Source organism: Cupressus sempervirens, chromosome 7 (genome assembly GCF_028749045.1).
Source record: "Cupressus sempervirens isolate cs-2001-9-10 chromosome 7, ASM2874904v1, whole genome shotgun sequence".
Classification (NCBI taxonomy): domain Eukaryota; kingdom Viridiplantae; phylum Streptophyta; class Pinopsida; order Cupressales; family Cupressaceae; genus Cupressus; species Cupressus sempervirens.
In genome coordinates this window covers 114,215,871-114,233,446 of record NC_143124.1, presented here as the reverse complement: position 1 = coordinate 114,233,446, position 17,576 = coordinate 114,215,871, and the positions used below count along the sequence as shown (strand labels likewise).

Sequence of the window (17,576 nt, the reverse complement as noted above, 5' to 3'; positions counted from 1 at the left end):
AAGCCCAATGTAAGCAAAAGTTTGATATGTGTGCAGGATTCATGTTTCAACGGAGGAATCGTCATCTTGGGTTTGCCCAGTATTTTAGTGCCAAAAAGACATACAAATGCAGAGAACTTCAAGGAGATTGTGATACGTGTTGATGATGGAAAGTTGTTCCCAACGCATTGCATGGGTTCCTTGAAGACATGCCGTTGAATGAAATCGGGCAAATATATATGCAAAGGATATCACTAGAATTATAACCAGTGACTATTTTGCTTAAAGGATTTATTAACATACATTGGTTAGTTTTATTTATGAAAAGGTGTAATGTTTAGGAAAGTAACTAACACCCTCCAATCCTCTATAAGTATGTGATGGAAAAACCAAAATAGATCATCATTGACAATTATTCAAAAATCATCTATATTTTAAGGCATACAAGTTGTTAAATTTTCTTTGCTGGAAGAAGTTGAATTTGATCTAAGCTCCAGTTAATTGAAATTATCGGGCATGTTGTCAATATTGTGTAATGTAAAATCGTGTTGAGTGAAGCATCTATGATTGAATGTCTTCAACACAGATTTTCATGCAATATAATCATTAAGGTTTTATTTGGTTTTAAGATTCAAATATTATAGTTCGTCCTTTATGATCTTTTGTTTTTCTATTAATAATTTATTATTGGGATAAGTGGATTAAATTATTAAGTTGTTGTTTAAGCCTGATAAATACAAATATTGTGGAATATTAAAGTTGTTTCCATATTTGTATCTATTTTGTCTTTTTAAAAGTTAAAAACATTTTAGACTAGTTTTAATATGCATACGACGAAATAAGTTGACGCATCCCAATAATTAAATTGTTCATAGATTTAATAGTATAATATCATAAAGTTGTATGTGAAAACTTATAAATCTGACTCTATCACCCATCTAAATTTCAGCACTGATCTTTAATCGCTCATTCTTTCCTTATCTGTTTGCTAGCAATATTTTGATCTTCTCATGCTAAGGGTTTAATATCTTTTTGTTTTAGTAATTCATTTTAATTTTCCTTTCAGCAATTCACAACTCTACTAAAGTAATTAAAATTTGAAGATTATTCAACATTCGTAATCCAGAAGTTTTTCCTTAGAATCTTGCCATTTAAGGAGATTGCCTTTGCATTATAATCTATTCGCTATAAAACATCTTGGATCCAAGTCTTGTTGTCCAAGATCAAGTGTACAGGCCTTGGTTTAGCAGAGCCAAAAGCGCGGAGGATTTAAGTCAATTTGATTGATCCTGTCAAGTTGGCCAAAATCGATTAGATATCCCAGCATCAAGCAGGCAAGGCTCGTAGGTTTCTAATCAACGATTTTTATGGTGTTAGCCTTACTTTTGTAATCTTGCAGTCCCATAGACCTCTTTTTGGTCTTTTGTTGGACATTAATTATCTTATCTTATTATCTTATCTTATATTGTCTTCATTATTTCATAGAGAAAAAACTTGTTACAATCAAATGGCATACCCAGATAATGGAAGAAACCCTTTTAGCAAGTGCTGGCAAAAAAGTAAGTCAAGAATATTAAACTCTTCCCCAATCAGCAGCAAAAAAATTCAAGAGGTGATGTGAAAATCTATTGTATCCCTAGGCATTCCTTCTTATAAGTTTTATTGAATTTTTTGGTGTCCCCTTCACCAATACCAAACTATATAGGAAGAGTAGGTAGGGAAGATGAAGAACGAGCAAAAAAGAAATGATTTCAAACCACTATAAACAGCCAATAGCTTCACAATGCAATGCCCTCAATGTGCCATAAAATAAGTTTTCAATCTATCAATAAATTCTGAAATTTATTACTTCAATCATTACAATGTTGACCTTTGGATGAAACCACCCAAATAAAGCAATATTGGGTGAATATTGCAAACTCTCTGACTACTACTACAAAGAAAAAGCAACGCAATCTAACAGCAATAAGCTCGGAATTTTGTTAAAACCCTTGGTCTCTCGCAAACTCCCATGCTCTAGAGAAGAAAATATCAATTCAACAATCAACATCATCCCCATGAGAATGGGCACTTAAAGCCCCTTTTGCTCTATTCTTGTTAGAGCTCAAACACTTTCCTAGCCAATGTGGGATAAAAGATATATTCCCACTTTTGATTTTTTTTCACTTATAACTCTATATTTTTTTATTAAGAAAATAGGTTTTGAAGGGCCCTTGAAACCCCATACAAGGAATCTTAAAGATTAAGCACTACGCCCAGAAGGCAAAACAGGACACAAAAACGACAGAGCCAACATATGATCAAAAGCCAACCAAAATAGGACAGCACCAAAACAAACTAACAGGAAAACAGAGAACGAATACAAACAGCACTAGGACGCCAAAAGGGAATCTATCCCATATTCTTGAGGAGCTCCACAGCCTGAATCTCTAACTAGTCCATCCTCCCCGCAGCTTCTTTGATCTGGCTAACATCACTAGAGGCAGCTATAACCATCTTTCTAGTGTTGGCTCTAGTCCTTTTAACAAGCCCGTCCTTGTTGTCAATAGCATCCCCTTGATCCTCAGGAACAGTGATGATGGCCTTCTCGCCTACTAGATTGTCCAACTCACTAATGAGAATTTTTATGTACTCCTTGGATGCCTTGAGGATTTTGTAACTCTGATCAGCTATGCTTCTCAGAGTACTCTCAATGCCATTCACCTTATTGTCTAATTCCAACACCTTGGCCTTCAATCTGTAGTAATCGGCGATATCAATTAAAGAACCTATCGCTGGGCTCCCCTTCTCATCAATTTTAGGGTTTTCTTTGATTATCCATCCTGCCCTCCAGGGTAATTAACCTGTTATTCAAGTAACTGATCTGAAGGAACAACCATTTAATGGATCTGAAATTGTCCAGCATATTGTTTATGGCATTGTTCAACGCATCCACCTTTTCCTCTTAAAAGTCTATAGTTGGTGCATATATAATTCTTTTAAGATTAGTTCTTCACTTGGCCCGATTTATAATAACTTGACCTTCCACTTAAGTGACTTGAGTTATAATACAAAATTATATTATAGCTTAATAATATAAGCTCAAAAGAATTCATATTTATTTTAGCCAAATAAATATTAATATCTCCATTATTACTCATTATCTTTGCACGTTGTTTGAACTGGGAGCTGACATGATCAAGCCACATACGACCATACCTCATTTCTATAAAAAATAGGGCCCCCTCTCCGAGCTTCTCAAAACTTACCATATATAGCAATTACTGCATACAGAATCTTGGAGACCTCAAACCTGCAAAACTCTGACCACTGAAGAAGATGCAACAGGACAATCAACCTCATTAGCCTACAAGGGTCATCTACTCTGCTGACTGATGTCAACTAGAAGGGGACATCACATTTTCTACAACTTTTTTAGTTTTCCTTTTTTATTAACTACATTTTTTCTCCATCTTTTCCCTATTTTTCAAAAGAAATCTTTCAGTTTGCCAATACTTTCCCGAAACAGTTTTTGCTGCTATGAGATTTCCAAGTGGGGTGACTTTCTAAAGCTGAAAAGTGTTGTAGTGAGGCTCACATTGACAAAAATTTCAAGCCCTAAAGAACTAGGTACCAACATCACTTGGTATAAAGACTTATCTAATAGTTGAGTCTAACATAGACAAATAAAATTTTAATCTATTCACTATTTCATGAATTGAATCTCAACAGATAAACTAACATTACATTTATCATCATGGGCACGAACAACTTAATGGCTGCATACCATGTCCAAATTTAGTTTAAACAAAACGCATCGGAATTTTAGCTCAAATATATGTTGAAGAATATGGATATACAATATCAGAAATTTGTGCCCCAATTAAAAAACCTCAATATAAATTCAACAGAGTAACAAAAAAGGACTATCAGTCTGAAGAAGTACGCTGGACCTTAAAAACACAACATTGTGCCACACAAGGAGTGTTGAGAAGCCAATATGAATTTTAAGCAGTGTAAGACAACAAAAAGTGTTGATCTGTAAAAGCATTCTGATCTTAAAAGGACATTGTCTCTGATACCAATATAAGGTTTCAATAGTCCAACACAAACAAAGGGTATTAAAAGCATACTGGACCTCAAAAGGTAAATGCTACTTTGATCACAGATTCACAAAATTAGAACATAAAATCTCAGTCTCCAGAACTGCACAGGCCGAAAGTAGCAGCAACAACAAATTTATGAATGACAGACACTAAAAATTGGATAATAAAAAAAACCAAACAAGACAACAATATGCTACAAAAACCATCTTTCATAAATTCAGACTAGCTATGAGGTATAGTAAAATAAACAGGTATTCAAGTGGTTTCAGGCCAATAAGGTCGGATGGAATAAATATATATTAGCTTATAGTAAACTCTATGACATCTTAAGAATTTGTTTGGTTGATAGACGTGGACACATGCTCTTTTAAACCTTGACAGAATAGCCTGATCTTTAATAAAAATAGTAATTTTAATCTCGCATGTGAGATTTCATTTGTCTTAAGCTCTTGGCATCAAACTATTATCATTTTTTTTAAAAGCCATTTTCTGCTATAAATGGAAACTGAATGCATTTCAAGTATCTGACCAAAGGTAAAGGAACAAGGCTAGTCCACTTTTAAAGATGTTGAATATAGGGCGTCATTTAATATTATCAGTAAGATGCAGCATTCAAGAGTCAAAAACAGATAAAACATTATGCTCTGAGTAGTAAAACTTAAGCAGATAAGAAATTTGGACCCCTAACTGATTTGGTGTTTTAAATATGAATAAATGTTTTTTGGCATTCATCACAAGAACCATAAGTAGAGTAAATCATAATTTGTTTGACCTCCAGAAGATATCATTTTTTGCACATAAAACTTATATAAAAATGCAACTTATTATTATTTGAATATTTCTAAATACAACCACATGCTTTCAGCAGGCACTCGGTGAAAAAATTAGAAAGTATTATTAGGTTTTAACGTTAGACAGCTTTTGAATTTGACATAGAAGCTCAGAAGTGGATGCACACCTTTAAGCGCTCTATGATAGCTATTGCATTTTGGAGTTGATTGAGAAGTTGAGATTGTAGAACATTCCACTTGTCCATTTCCTCTCTTGCCCTTTTATATTTTTGCTCATATTTCTTGACAAGTCTTTCCATAACCTTCACAGTGTAAGTAAAGAGTAATAAAATTTGATATATATAGGTACATTATTTCAATTTGACAAGCTGTTCAACCTTCACAGTGTAAATAAAGAGCAATAAAATTTGACATATATAGGTACATTATTTCAATTTGACAAGCTGTTCAACTCAAAATTATTCCATGTTGAAGAAGTAAAAAGTTTATCAATCTATTAACAGTATAAAATAGATATACAAATCAAATTCACCGAAACAGAAGAAAAATATCACTTTCCACCTCATTCTAAAATGCTCATTTCCAAACTTAAGCATTCAACATTTATTGTGACTTCCCTAAAATTTGTTCTCGTGATTAATTGATTTCTTGTGCAACATTTCATGCACTATGTCATGTCCCCAAATTTTAATATAATAATTGAATTTAATTAATTAATTAACTGGTCCCAGAATTTAAATAATATAATAGAATGACCTTTAATTAGTTAGTTTAATTAATTAATATAGGGCCCCAATTAATAATATTTGTATTTGTGGTTCTAATTGATTTAGTATATCTCGGACCCATTTTTATTTTAATTGTTTCTGTAGATGATGTCATCGGCTATGTTTGTAAACCCTTGGGAGTTCCTTTGACGGGTATTTAAGCACGGCTTGTAGGTAGTAGTTGTCATGTGATTTTGATTATTTCTTATATTTTGAATTCCTGTTAGAGTTTAGAATTGTTCGCTATTTCAAAAGTGAAAGATCTTCCGTACTTGGCTCTTACGGTTTTGGTGCGAATCAACCCTCACCCTATTCCATCCATTGTTCTCCCTTGCATCGGATCTAGCAAATCTGGAACACCATTTTAATCTAGAATATATCTATATCTATCTGTGTTATTTCATTATACTCTGGTGTCTCTTGTATACTTTCTTGAATTGTTCATTCATTCGGAGGCATAGCATTTGTGCATTTGAAGATCAACTCTGGGGCCATGTTTTCTCCTCCCCGAGCACTCCAATCATGTATGTACGAAAACTCCACCCTCACCATACGGCCTCCAAAGAGCAATAGTACAGCCTTCAAGCCTACACCATACGGCCTACACTAGCCGTAGATACCGTAGACAAGTCTATCCCTTTAATTGTCCATCGTACAACCTATTTTCTCCTCTATCGTATGACCATTCAGCTGACCACCATACGGCTCACACATCAACCAAACATTCCTCCATGATAGACCATACGACCCCATCTACCTTAGTGTACGACCAATCTCCAGTTGCAACCATATGGCTACTCTATGCTTCTGTTGCTAGCAGTGGGGTACAAAGCTACGAACGGAACATTAAAATGGTATCAGAGAAATTGCATTCAAGTTGATATCCCCTTCAAATTGATTCCCCCTTCGGACCGAGATTTCCCTTCGGACCGAGTTCCTCTTCAAATCAAGTTTCCCTTCGGATTGAGGTTCCCTTCAGATTGAGTTTCCCCTCGGCTAGAGGTTCCCTTCGGACCAAGTTTCTCTTCAGATCAAGTTCCCCTTCGGATTGAGTTCCCCTTCGAGTCAAGATTCCCTTCGAATTGAGATTCCCTTTGGGTCAAGTTTCCCTTCGAATCAAAATTCCCTTTGGATCAAGATCCCCTTCGGATTAAGGTCCTCTTTGGAATGAGATTGCCTTCGGACAAAGATCCCCTTCAAGATAAGATTGTCTTCGGGCCGAGATCATTTTCAGGCCAAGTTCACCTTCAAAACATTACAGTGGTATCAGAGCTAGTGATCTTGCTAGCCTGTTGGGATGATTGAGAGATTTTGGTATTTGGATCATACTATGGCATCGGACAGCGATGGAGAGTGGTGATTGAAGGCATTACAAAAGATTAGCAAAGAGCTCAATGAGAGTGTTGATATTCCATTAGATATATTGGAAGTATGTTTGTGTCAGCTGAACCAATTACCTTCAAGATATATACAAAGAATCCTCTCGCCGATTAAGGATGCCTTAAGTCAACCTAGGCTTTTGAGACACCATGACAAGGATAAAAGATTGGCAGTTACAGCATGTCTCAGTGGGGTCTCAAGAATTTCGGCTCCTAAAGCACCGTATGATGATAACACCATGATAGAGGTATTGCAAATGATACTTGACAGCTTTCAGAGTCTTGATGACTTTAGTAGTGACCCTTTTGGTAGGAGATCTACAATATTGGAGAATTGTGCAAATGTCAAAATAACCTCCTCTTAGATCTCGAATTGCAAAATTTGGTCCATGATATGTTTCATCACTTCTTGGTTACCATCAAGGAAGATCATGATACTAAGATTTCAGTTGCTATGGAGAGTCTTATGATTTTGTGCATTAAAGAGATGGATGAAATATCCTAACCCATCACATCTATGTTATGGGTTGTTCGTACTCTAGAATGTATCCCCTCTATAGCAGCATATAGATTGGTCAATAATGTTTTCAAGTATTGTGAAGGAAAACTAATCTCTCATTTGCACAAGTGGGAGAGAATGGATGACAACAATAAGGGTGATGCTTTATGTGAGGAGAATGAAGACATGATTATGGGGCTGCTCTAGGAGGATTTGCTAAATCTTTCTACTACACCAACATGGGGAGAACACCAAAAAATGAAGATGTTGCTTCCATGGATCTTGTGAAGACATGGACGGATCAAGTTGTGCCCATCACCGAAGTTGTGCTCGTCACCAAGGCACTATCTGTCAAGGAAGTTCTATCAATTGTCAAGGTTGTGCCGATCATAGAAGCTATGTCTATTGCTGAGGCTCATTTTGTCATCGAGTTTGTGTCCGTCCCCAAGGTTGTCACTGATATTGAGGTTGTGTTTGTTGCCAAGGTTGTGTGTCTACCACCGAAGCTATGTCCATCATTGTGGTCTTGTCCATCGTTGAGGTTGTATGTCCATCATTGTGGTCTTGTCCGTCATTGAGGTTGTATGTCCATCACTACGGTTGTATCCATCACTACAATCATGTTTGTTGTCGTCACCATCGTTGTGTCTATTACCATAGTTGTGTTTGTTTTCATCACAGTCATCGTGCTCGTCGTCGTGTTTGTCAAAGGCATTGTCTGTTGTTTTCACCATCATCATCGTCGTCATGTCCGTTGCCAAGTCCATCATCATGTCTATCACCATCATTGTGTTTGTCACCATCATGTCCTTCACTGATGCCAAGTCCATGTCCGTCATCGAGTTCGTGTCCATCATCGTCATTGTGTGTGTTGTCACCATCGCCATATTCGTCAGTCACTGTGTCCGTTGTCGTCACTGCCGCCTTGTCCGTTGTCAAGTCCATCGTCATGTCTGTCATTGTTGTCATCATCATGTCTTTAATCTTCATTGTGTTCGTTGTCGTCACCATCATCATGTCTGTTTCCAAGTCCATCATCATGTCTGTCATCGTCGTTGCATCTATCAACGTCGTTATGTCTGTCACTAGCATCAAGTCTGTATCCGTCGTCAAGTTTATATCCATCGTAGTTGTGTCCGTCGACAACATCATGGCTGTCTCCGTCATCATTGTGCGTCCGTCATTGTAGCTGCATCCCTCCCAATAGCGACGGACATTGCCATTGAGACATTGCTCACTGTCGAGGCTCTACCATCATCAATGTTTCAACAGGGGTTCTGTGTGCCATTGAGGTTTTATCCACAGCTAAAATTTTGTTTGCCACTGAGGTACTCTTTGTTGAGGTTTTCTTTGCCAACGCTCCCTTCGTCGAGGTACTCATGATCACGGTTCCCTTCATTGAGTTACTCTCAGTCGAGCTTTCCTTCACTGAGATACTCTTTACTGAGGCTCCCATCATTGCAACCCCCTTCATCGAAGCTTCTATCATCAAGGTACTCACGGTCGAGCCCCCTTCATCGACATTCTCACCAGTGAAGCTCTCTTCGTCAAGGTTTCATCTGTCAGGAATATAATAGTGGTCGCCAAAGAGATTTTTGAACATAACAACGTAAAAAATTTCATCAATTTGTGTCATTGTGATCCTGGTGAAGGCTACAACAATATTTATATCAAAGTGTTGCAGCGGATGCTTAACGACAGTGTGGTGCAAGGGAGGTTTGATGACAATTCACTCATTTTGCTTGCGTGTTTGGTTTGGGATCCTAGTGACTCAGGATATGACAATATTTATATCAGAGTGATGCAACGAAGTTTGGTGGCAACGTGGTGCTGCGGAGGATTGATGTTATTTCACTTGTCTTGCCTACATGTTTGATTTGGGACCTTGGAGCTGTTGGTATTTCGTCAAATGACAAACTGCTTGAGGGAAACCAATCTTTGGGCAGCAAGGATTTGTCATGTCCCCAAACTTTAATGTAATAATTCAATAAAATTAATTAATTAATTGGTCCCAAAATTTAAATAATATAATAAAAGGACCTATAATTAGTTTAATTAATTAACATGGGGCCCCAGTTAATAATATTTGTATTTGTGGTTCCGATTGATTTAGTATATCACAAACCCATTTTTATTTTTATTGTTTCCGTAGTTGTTGCCGTTGACTACCTTTGTAAACCCTTGGGAGTTCCTTCGAAGGGTATTTAAGCACGGCTTGTAGGTAGTAGTTGTCATGTGATTTTGATTATTTCTTGTATTTTGAATTCTTGTTGGAGTTCAGAATTATTCGCCATTTCAAAAGCGAAAAATTGTCCCTACTTGGCTCTTACGGTTTTGGTGCGAATCAACCCACCCTATTCGGTCCATTGTTCTCCCTTGCTTTGGACCTAGCATATCTAGAACAACATTTTAATCTAGAATATATCTATATCTATCTATGTTATTTCACTATACTCCAGTGTCTCTTGTATGCTTTCTTCAATTGTTCATTCATTTGTTGGTGTAGCATTAGTGCATTTGAAGATCAACTCTAGGCCACTTTTCCCCCTCACCGAATGCTCCAATTATTTTTGTACCACAACTCCACCCTCACCGTATGGACTCCCAAGAGCAACAGTACTCCCTTCAAGCCTGCACCATATAGCCTACACTAGCCGCACATACTATACGAACAAGTTTTTCCCCTTAATTGTCCACCATACGACCTGTCTTCTCTGTCGTACGACCATTCAGCTAATCACCATACGGCTTACACATCAAACATACATTCATCCATCATAGACCGTATCACCCCATATCTACCTTCCTGTATGGCCAATCTCCAGTTGCAACCGTACAACCACTCTGTGCTTTTGTTACTTGCTATTAGTGGGGTACAATTCTACAAACTGAACATTACAGTGGTATCAGAGAAATTGCATTCGGGTCGAGATTCCCTTCGGATTGATTTCCCCTTCAGGCCAAGATTTCCCTTCGGACCGAGTTCCCGTTCGGATCAAGTTTCCCTTCGGGTCGAGGTTCCCTTCGGATCAAGTTTCCCTTCGGGTTGAGGTTTCCTTCGGACCAAGTTTTCCCTCAGACCGAGTTTCCCCTCGAATCAAGTTCCCCTTTGGATTGAGTTCCCCTTTGGGTCAAGATTCCCTTCGGACTGAGTCTCCCTTTGGTTCAACTTTCCTTGCGGACCCAGATTCCCTTCAGATCAAGATCCCCTTCGGATTGATATTGCCTCCGGACAAAGATCCCCTTCAGAACGAGATGGCCTTCGGGTCGAAGGTTGGTTTCAAGCCAAGTTCACCTTTGAAACATTACACACTAAGTCATTTTTCCCAATGTATTGCAAAACAAAGTAACTTCTTATCTTTTAAGTTCAAAGGCACAAGCATAAATAAAGTCAACACTTTGTAGGTCAGTGATAAATACTTAGTATACTTAAAAGTTATTAGTGAGGGAGTTGGATAATTAGTTGTAGCAAAGGGGTGTGTTCATTGGTTTACTTAACCAACAGGAATAATATAAGAACTAAACCAAGTGAAGTAAAAGGAAAATTTGCATGAACTATTTTGGAAGTAATAAAAGTTATTATCCCCTTCTCATTGCATGGTAGTGTAATGTTCCTTTCCAGAAAATGACCAAGGGTGTCTTTTCTTTCTATAAAGATGCACCATCAAAATCAAAATCAACTTTTTTAAGCCCCCAATGTTCGTACGAAGGGATGAGCTGAGGCCGTACGATAGCAACAAGGCAGGTCATATGGTCAGAATAAGACAATGTAACGTTACGGTGTAGCAAGGGGGGACTATACGGTCAATGGGTGTAGCCATATGGTGTAGTAAGGTTGTTTACCGCATGGGGTAAATAGATTAATGCACACAGACAATGAAACAAGAATATGTAACAACAGTACTCATTTTATTATTCGCATATGCCAAAGACATTACATTATGCTTATGATGATGATTACAATGATCTCGAAGGGTGTATATATACTTTCCAAAGAACCTTCTCGAAGGGGTCCGTCGGCTACATAACAAGAACCTTCCCGAAGGGGTTGTCGACTACACAATATTTACCAATGACAACATCTTGTCGGCTACACAATATTTACCAACGACATACATCCTGTCGGCTACACAATATTTACCGATGACATACATCCTGTCGGCTACACAATATTTACCGACGACATCATCCCCCCAAAAAGAAAAAGTAGTCTTCGGACAACAATTACAAATATCCAAGAGAGATTAACAAAATGGAAAACATTAACTGACTAACTACAACAAGATAAATCTGTTTCTGTCACCACTTTCACATTCGTTTCGTGCCTGCACCAAACTAGTCTCCAAACCACGTTGCATCTGTAGCCTCTGCTAACACAATATTGTCTCCTCAGTCAAGCTGACCTTAATAGCCACCCGTGTTGCTTTCTCTGCTTCCAACTCCTCGATACCCTGAGCCAAGTGTCACTACATTGCCTTCAACTGAATGATCAGCTCCTCCTGAGCTCTCTATGCATCCACCAAGACAGCTTACGCCAAACACCTACTCTGAGTGCCACCTCTGACACACAGACACTCCGTGCGTTTCCCTTCCCTTTGGCATCATGCGTTATTCATTCTGAAAAATTTTTATTTGTCGTTTTTTTTTTTTTTTTTTTGCTCCTCTTCTAACTGCTTCCTTTTGCCAAACTTCTACAAAACCTCCATCCAAAATCGGCCTCTGCCTGCACAAGCCCGTACGGTGACAATGAAGATGTGGTACGGCGAAATACTTAGCAACTTTCGTACAGTTATAGAGAAATGGGTACGGATGATAGTTGCTAACAGGTGATAGGGGTATGCGTACTAAAGGATGCAATTGTTGATCGACCATGGAGGAATCAATAGAAACATAGAACGCACACTTCTACACATAAATAAAGACAGATGTATTCTAAAAACAATAATATCTGCACATAAGAAAGATGCTATGATTTGCTACAGTCAGGCTAAGTAATAGATGGAATAGGGTGAGAGATGAATCCCACCGAAACCTCACTAGCCAAGTAGGGAAGGTCTTTCACTTCCGAAATGGCGAACAATATAGAACTCCAACAGGAATTTGCAATACAAAGAAATAAACCAAATCGCATACCAACTACTACCTATGTACCAGGCATAAATACCCTTCGAAGAAAATAATTAAATAAAAATGGGTCCAAGATATACTAAAACAATCGGAACCACAAATACAAATATTATTAACTTGGGCCCCATATTAATTAATTAAAGTAACTAATTAAAGGTCCTTTTGTTATATTATTTAAATACTGGGACCAGTTAATTAATTAATTTAATTAAATTATTACATTAAAATTTGGGGACATGACAAATCCTCATTGCCCAAAAAGATTGCTTGTCCTTAAGAAATCCGTCATCAGATGAAATGTCAATAGCTCTAAGGTCCCAAATCAAACGCACAGGCAAGACAAGTGAAATGATATCAATCCTCCACAACACTACATTATTGTCAAACTTTTGTTGCACCACTCTGATATAAATATTGTCATGTCCTAAGTCACCAGGATCCCAAACCAAACATGCAAGCAAAATGAGTGAATTTTCATCAAACCTCCCTTGCACCACACTATAACAAATGGTTTTTCATAACGAAAAAAAAGATGGTTTAAACAAGAATTTCCAACATTCATAAAGATACAATTGAATCCTTTTCGCATGACATTAACTACTTTTATCAATTAACTTTAAAAAAAAAAACCTTATCAATATTCATCTAATAATAATTGTTTTAATGATTAACTGAAGATAATTGTATTCATGATCAACTGAAATAACTACACTAACGATCAACTAAAAATAACTACATTTATGAACAATTGAAATAACTAGATTAACGATCAACTGAAAATAACTGTATTCATGTTCAACTAAAATAACTAGATTAACGACTAACGGACATAACTGTATTTATGATCAACTGAAATATCTAGATTAACTATTATTTTCTTCATACAAGTAAAGTAAATGCTTATCAAGAAAGAAGGAATGGAACATACAAGTATCATCCAGAGGATCTTTAGCCAGTTGTGCAAGCCTCGGCTTTGGTGAGAGGAGAAGCATTGACATAGGCTTAACCTCTCAAACTCGGACAATACTTATCCCCACACATTTTATTAAATTAGAAAGGCTATCCCTACCTCAAGATAGGGCTTGGGATGTTCTTTAGTCTAGCCACCTGAGCATTCCTAGTGTTTTGAATGTCCACTCAGTTATGAAACGGACATGCTTACATAACTGACACTACTGACATCAAGTGATCATTAGATAGCAAGCATGCCTATAAACTACCTTGGCCAAGGATTTTCGATGGGCTTAACAACCTGATCACCACTGCTCGACTTGATAACAGGTTTCATTACAGGGATGACCATGAGCTATTAAGTATGTTTCATTTAGGTTATTCATGTCTGATTTCTCTTCTATTTCCTTGCAGATTTATTCCACCTCTTCACCATACATGGTTATACAGTCGGTTATTCCCAAGTGTATTGAAAGATTATGAGCACTCTACTCTTTTACACCTCTTCACCATTTTATGGCTACAATGCCAGTGAATCCCAGGTGTTTTGAAAAAGTTATGAGCATTCTGCTCTTGGTATCTTTTATCATGATTGTGGCAAAATAAAACTTGTTCTTGAGATCAGCAACATTCATACAAGTTCTTATTATATTTAGAAACTGTTCTTTAAGGGATACTATTCAATTGGATACAATGAAAGTAAGAAGAAAGTTCATTATAAATCACAGGGATTATTCAGCAAGTTAAATAACATGATTATAGACATAAAGAAAAGAGGTTTGTGTTCCTAGCCAGCTGCTATAGAATTGTATTTAAAAACTTTGGAAGGATAACTCATGACCTAATAAGAATTTGACATTGTTTTGATGAACTTGAAATCTAATCGGTCCTCTCCAGTTGTTTTGAGGCATTACTTGCAGAGCATATAGTCTCTGATCTTTAGCCAGAATGCTTGCACAGCAAGGAGCAGTAATTCGAACTGCTTGAATAAGGCTTCAATGGATAGTATATCAGGTATCTGCAGAAGATATGATGAGGAAAAGTCAGGTGTAGAGACAATGAAGTTTGAAACACAAAGCAGAAAGAAGTCGGGAGAAAGGAATATAATGCCCAACTCCTCTCACGGCTTCCGTATAAGGAACAAGCCGTGACTTCTTGGCTTCCACTAGTTCAAAATTTTATATAACGATTCAAATTACCAAATGTTAAATCGATTAAAAAGAAAAAGGGAAAAGTAAAAAGTTGGAAGAAAGAGTTGGAAAAATTATAATTTCAACTATTATTATAATTTATATTTACATACGTTCGTGTGAGTATATCAATAGGGTGACATCATTTTATTAAGTTATTATAATATAATGGTGCCATTTCATTTTTATATTATATGTACGTATATAAATATATATTATAATAATATGATGAAAGATCAATTAAAATCCCTTGAGGTATGTTTTATATTTTAATTAGATTATTTTATGTTTTCTTAGATTATTTTCTTAATAGCTCATGCAGGTCCCACTAATGTATCCTGTGTTCAAATCGTTGTGTCCTTTCTAAAGTACTTTTAAGGTCATACTTGTTGATCCTGATGACTAAACTAAGCAAGCATCCCATTCCAATGATCATGTTTAGCAATGCTTCCCCCCTCTTCATCTTCTCCTACAATCACCCATGAAAACACTTATGCCATAATAACAATTCTATAATAATTTCATATAAACATTTTAAAAGACCTTAAATTATTAGGCATAATTTTAAATCAAACAACTGCTAATCATCTAATAACAATTAATGGTTAACGACCATCTTCATTAACAGTTAATACAACGTATATAAATAACTACCTATTTCACATGATCATGAAAGAATAATCCATTAAATCCAACAGTTATGAACAAGTTTAAAATTAGGTCAAAATTTTGGGATGTAACACACTGTCGTTAAGCATCCGTTGCGCCACTCTGATATAAATATTGTCCCATCCTGAGTCACAAGATCCCAAACTTGAAATTCATCTGTGTAATCCATCATGATTGCCACTGGGGAATGGACTTCATAATCAACCCATTGTAAAGATTGCTCCTGCAAATAATCCTTGATCGAATCCACATCACTAGGAGGCTGAATAACTACCAGTAGAGCTTGCTTATTTGGAGGGTCGCTAGTAGAACCCAAATTTCCATCAAGTTGATCGTCGAGCATTGGTTCAATGATATTTGTGCAAGTACCTTCTTCTATAATCATTTCCTTCATCTTGGACTCAGGTACCAAGTAGATTTTTTCTTTGTGGTAAATGATTTTGCCAACCACCTTGTATCTACCATCCTATACTTGACCATCGAATAGTTGGCACGCAAAAGTATTCTTGGAGTATTCGACTAACATATGTGCCCTCCAATCGGCTTGAAACTGGGCCATAGTGTAATCCAAGTCAAAGCTCTCCTTTTTCCCAACAGGGTAGTAGAATCATTAGCTCTGATACCACTGTAAGGTTCATTTCCATAAAATGACCAAGGGTATCTTTCCTCTCTGCAAAGATGCACCGTTGAAATCAAAATCAACTTTTGTAAGCCCTCAATGTTTGTACAGAGGGAAGAGTGGAGGCCATACTATAGCAACAAGGCAAGTCGTATGGTCAAAACAAGACAGTGTAGCCGTACGGTGTAGCAAGGGAACCGTACGGTCAATGGGTGAATTCGTATGATCAATGAGTGCAGCCAAACGATGTAGCAAGGCAAGGGTCGTTCGGTCAATGATACAATGTGTAAGGTGATTCGTACGGTTGCTGCTGCAAGTCTATATGGTGATAGAGAAATGGGTACGAATGATGGTTGCTAACGAGTGATAGGGGTATGTGTACAGAAGGATGCAGTTGTTGATCGACAATGGAGGAATCAATAGAAACATAGAGCACACATTTCTACGCACAAATAACGATAGATGTATTTTAGAAACAATAATATCTACACATAAGAAGGATGCTCCGATCTGCTAGAATTGGGTTAAGTAATAAATGGAATAGGTTGAGGGATGAATCCCACCAAAACCTCACTAACCAAGTAGGGAAGGTCTTTCACTTCCGAAATGAAAAACAATACAAAACTCCAACACGAATTTGCAATACAAAGAAATAATCCAAATCGCATACCAACTACTACCTACGTGTCGTGCTTGAATACCCTTCAGAGAAACTTTTCAAGGGTTTACAAAGATAGCCAACGGTCACACCTACCTACGGAAACAATTAAATAAAAATGGGTTCAAGATATGCTAAATCAATCGGAACCACAAATACAAATATTATTAACTTGGGCCCAATATTAATTAATCAAAGTAACTAATTAAAGGTCCTTTTGTTATATTATTTAACTGGGACCAGTTATTTAATTAATTTAATTTAATTGTTACATTAAAATTTGGGGACATGACAGGTAGTATGGTATTGTATTGGTTGTATATTGCATTTGATTCCAACAATTGATTTTGGTAATTAGAAGTATTGGTTAATACTGTAATATATGGTCTGCATAGACAATCTACACACTTCTACTCAAGATGAGAGAATTTTATTTTTTTTCACTAAAAGCAAACATCCTATAGCATCTAATACTCACCCTACTGGCTAAAAGAAAAAACCAAAGAAGTGTGACTATAACATTGCTATTTGATTGGTTTAATCTTAAACAATAAATGAACACAGAATCAAACAAATCGTACAAAAGAAACTGCATACAATGCTGCAATATCTTTCCCAATATAAGCAATATCTTTCCCAATATAAGCAATACAAAGCATTCAATTTTCAAGGAAAACAATTTATGTTACCCAAACAACATACCCAAAATAAAAATAAAAGATTGAACAAAAATTTTAGTAGCAAAATAGGCATGCTGAATTCCATTCAATCTTGACTCTCTTTAAACAGAAATTTCAGCAACAAGCATAAAATTATTATTGGAAAAATTAGTGAAAATGACAATTACTTATAAGAGTTTACA

At 36.7% G+C, this 17,576-nt stretch overlaps 1 protein-coding gene across 6 annotated transcripts in view; it reads right to left on the bottom strand.

The window, feature by feature from the left end:
• LOC149545768 (Pentatricopeptide repeat (PPR) superfamily protein) overlaps positions 1-17,576 on the bottom strand; it is a 242,033-nt gene that overhangs the window by 181,732 nt on the left and 42,725 nt on the right. For all 6 annotated transcript variants that reach the window (XM_089790817.1, XM_089790819.1, XM_089790815.1 and 3 more), the window contains one exon: positions 5,023-5,157. In XM_089790817.1, the coding sequence (XP_089646943.1) occupies positions 5,023-5,154 (132 nt within the window). In that variant the 5' untranslated portion in view covers positions 5,155-5,157. The remainder of the gene's footprint in view (positions 1-5,022; positions 5,158-17,576) is intronic.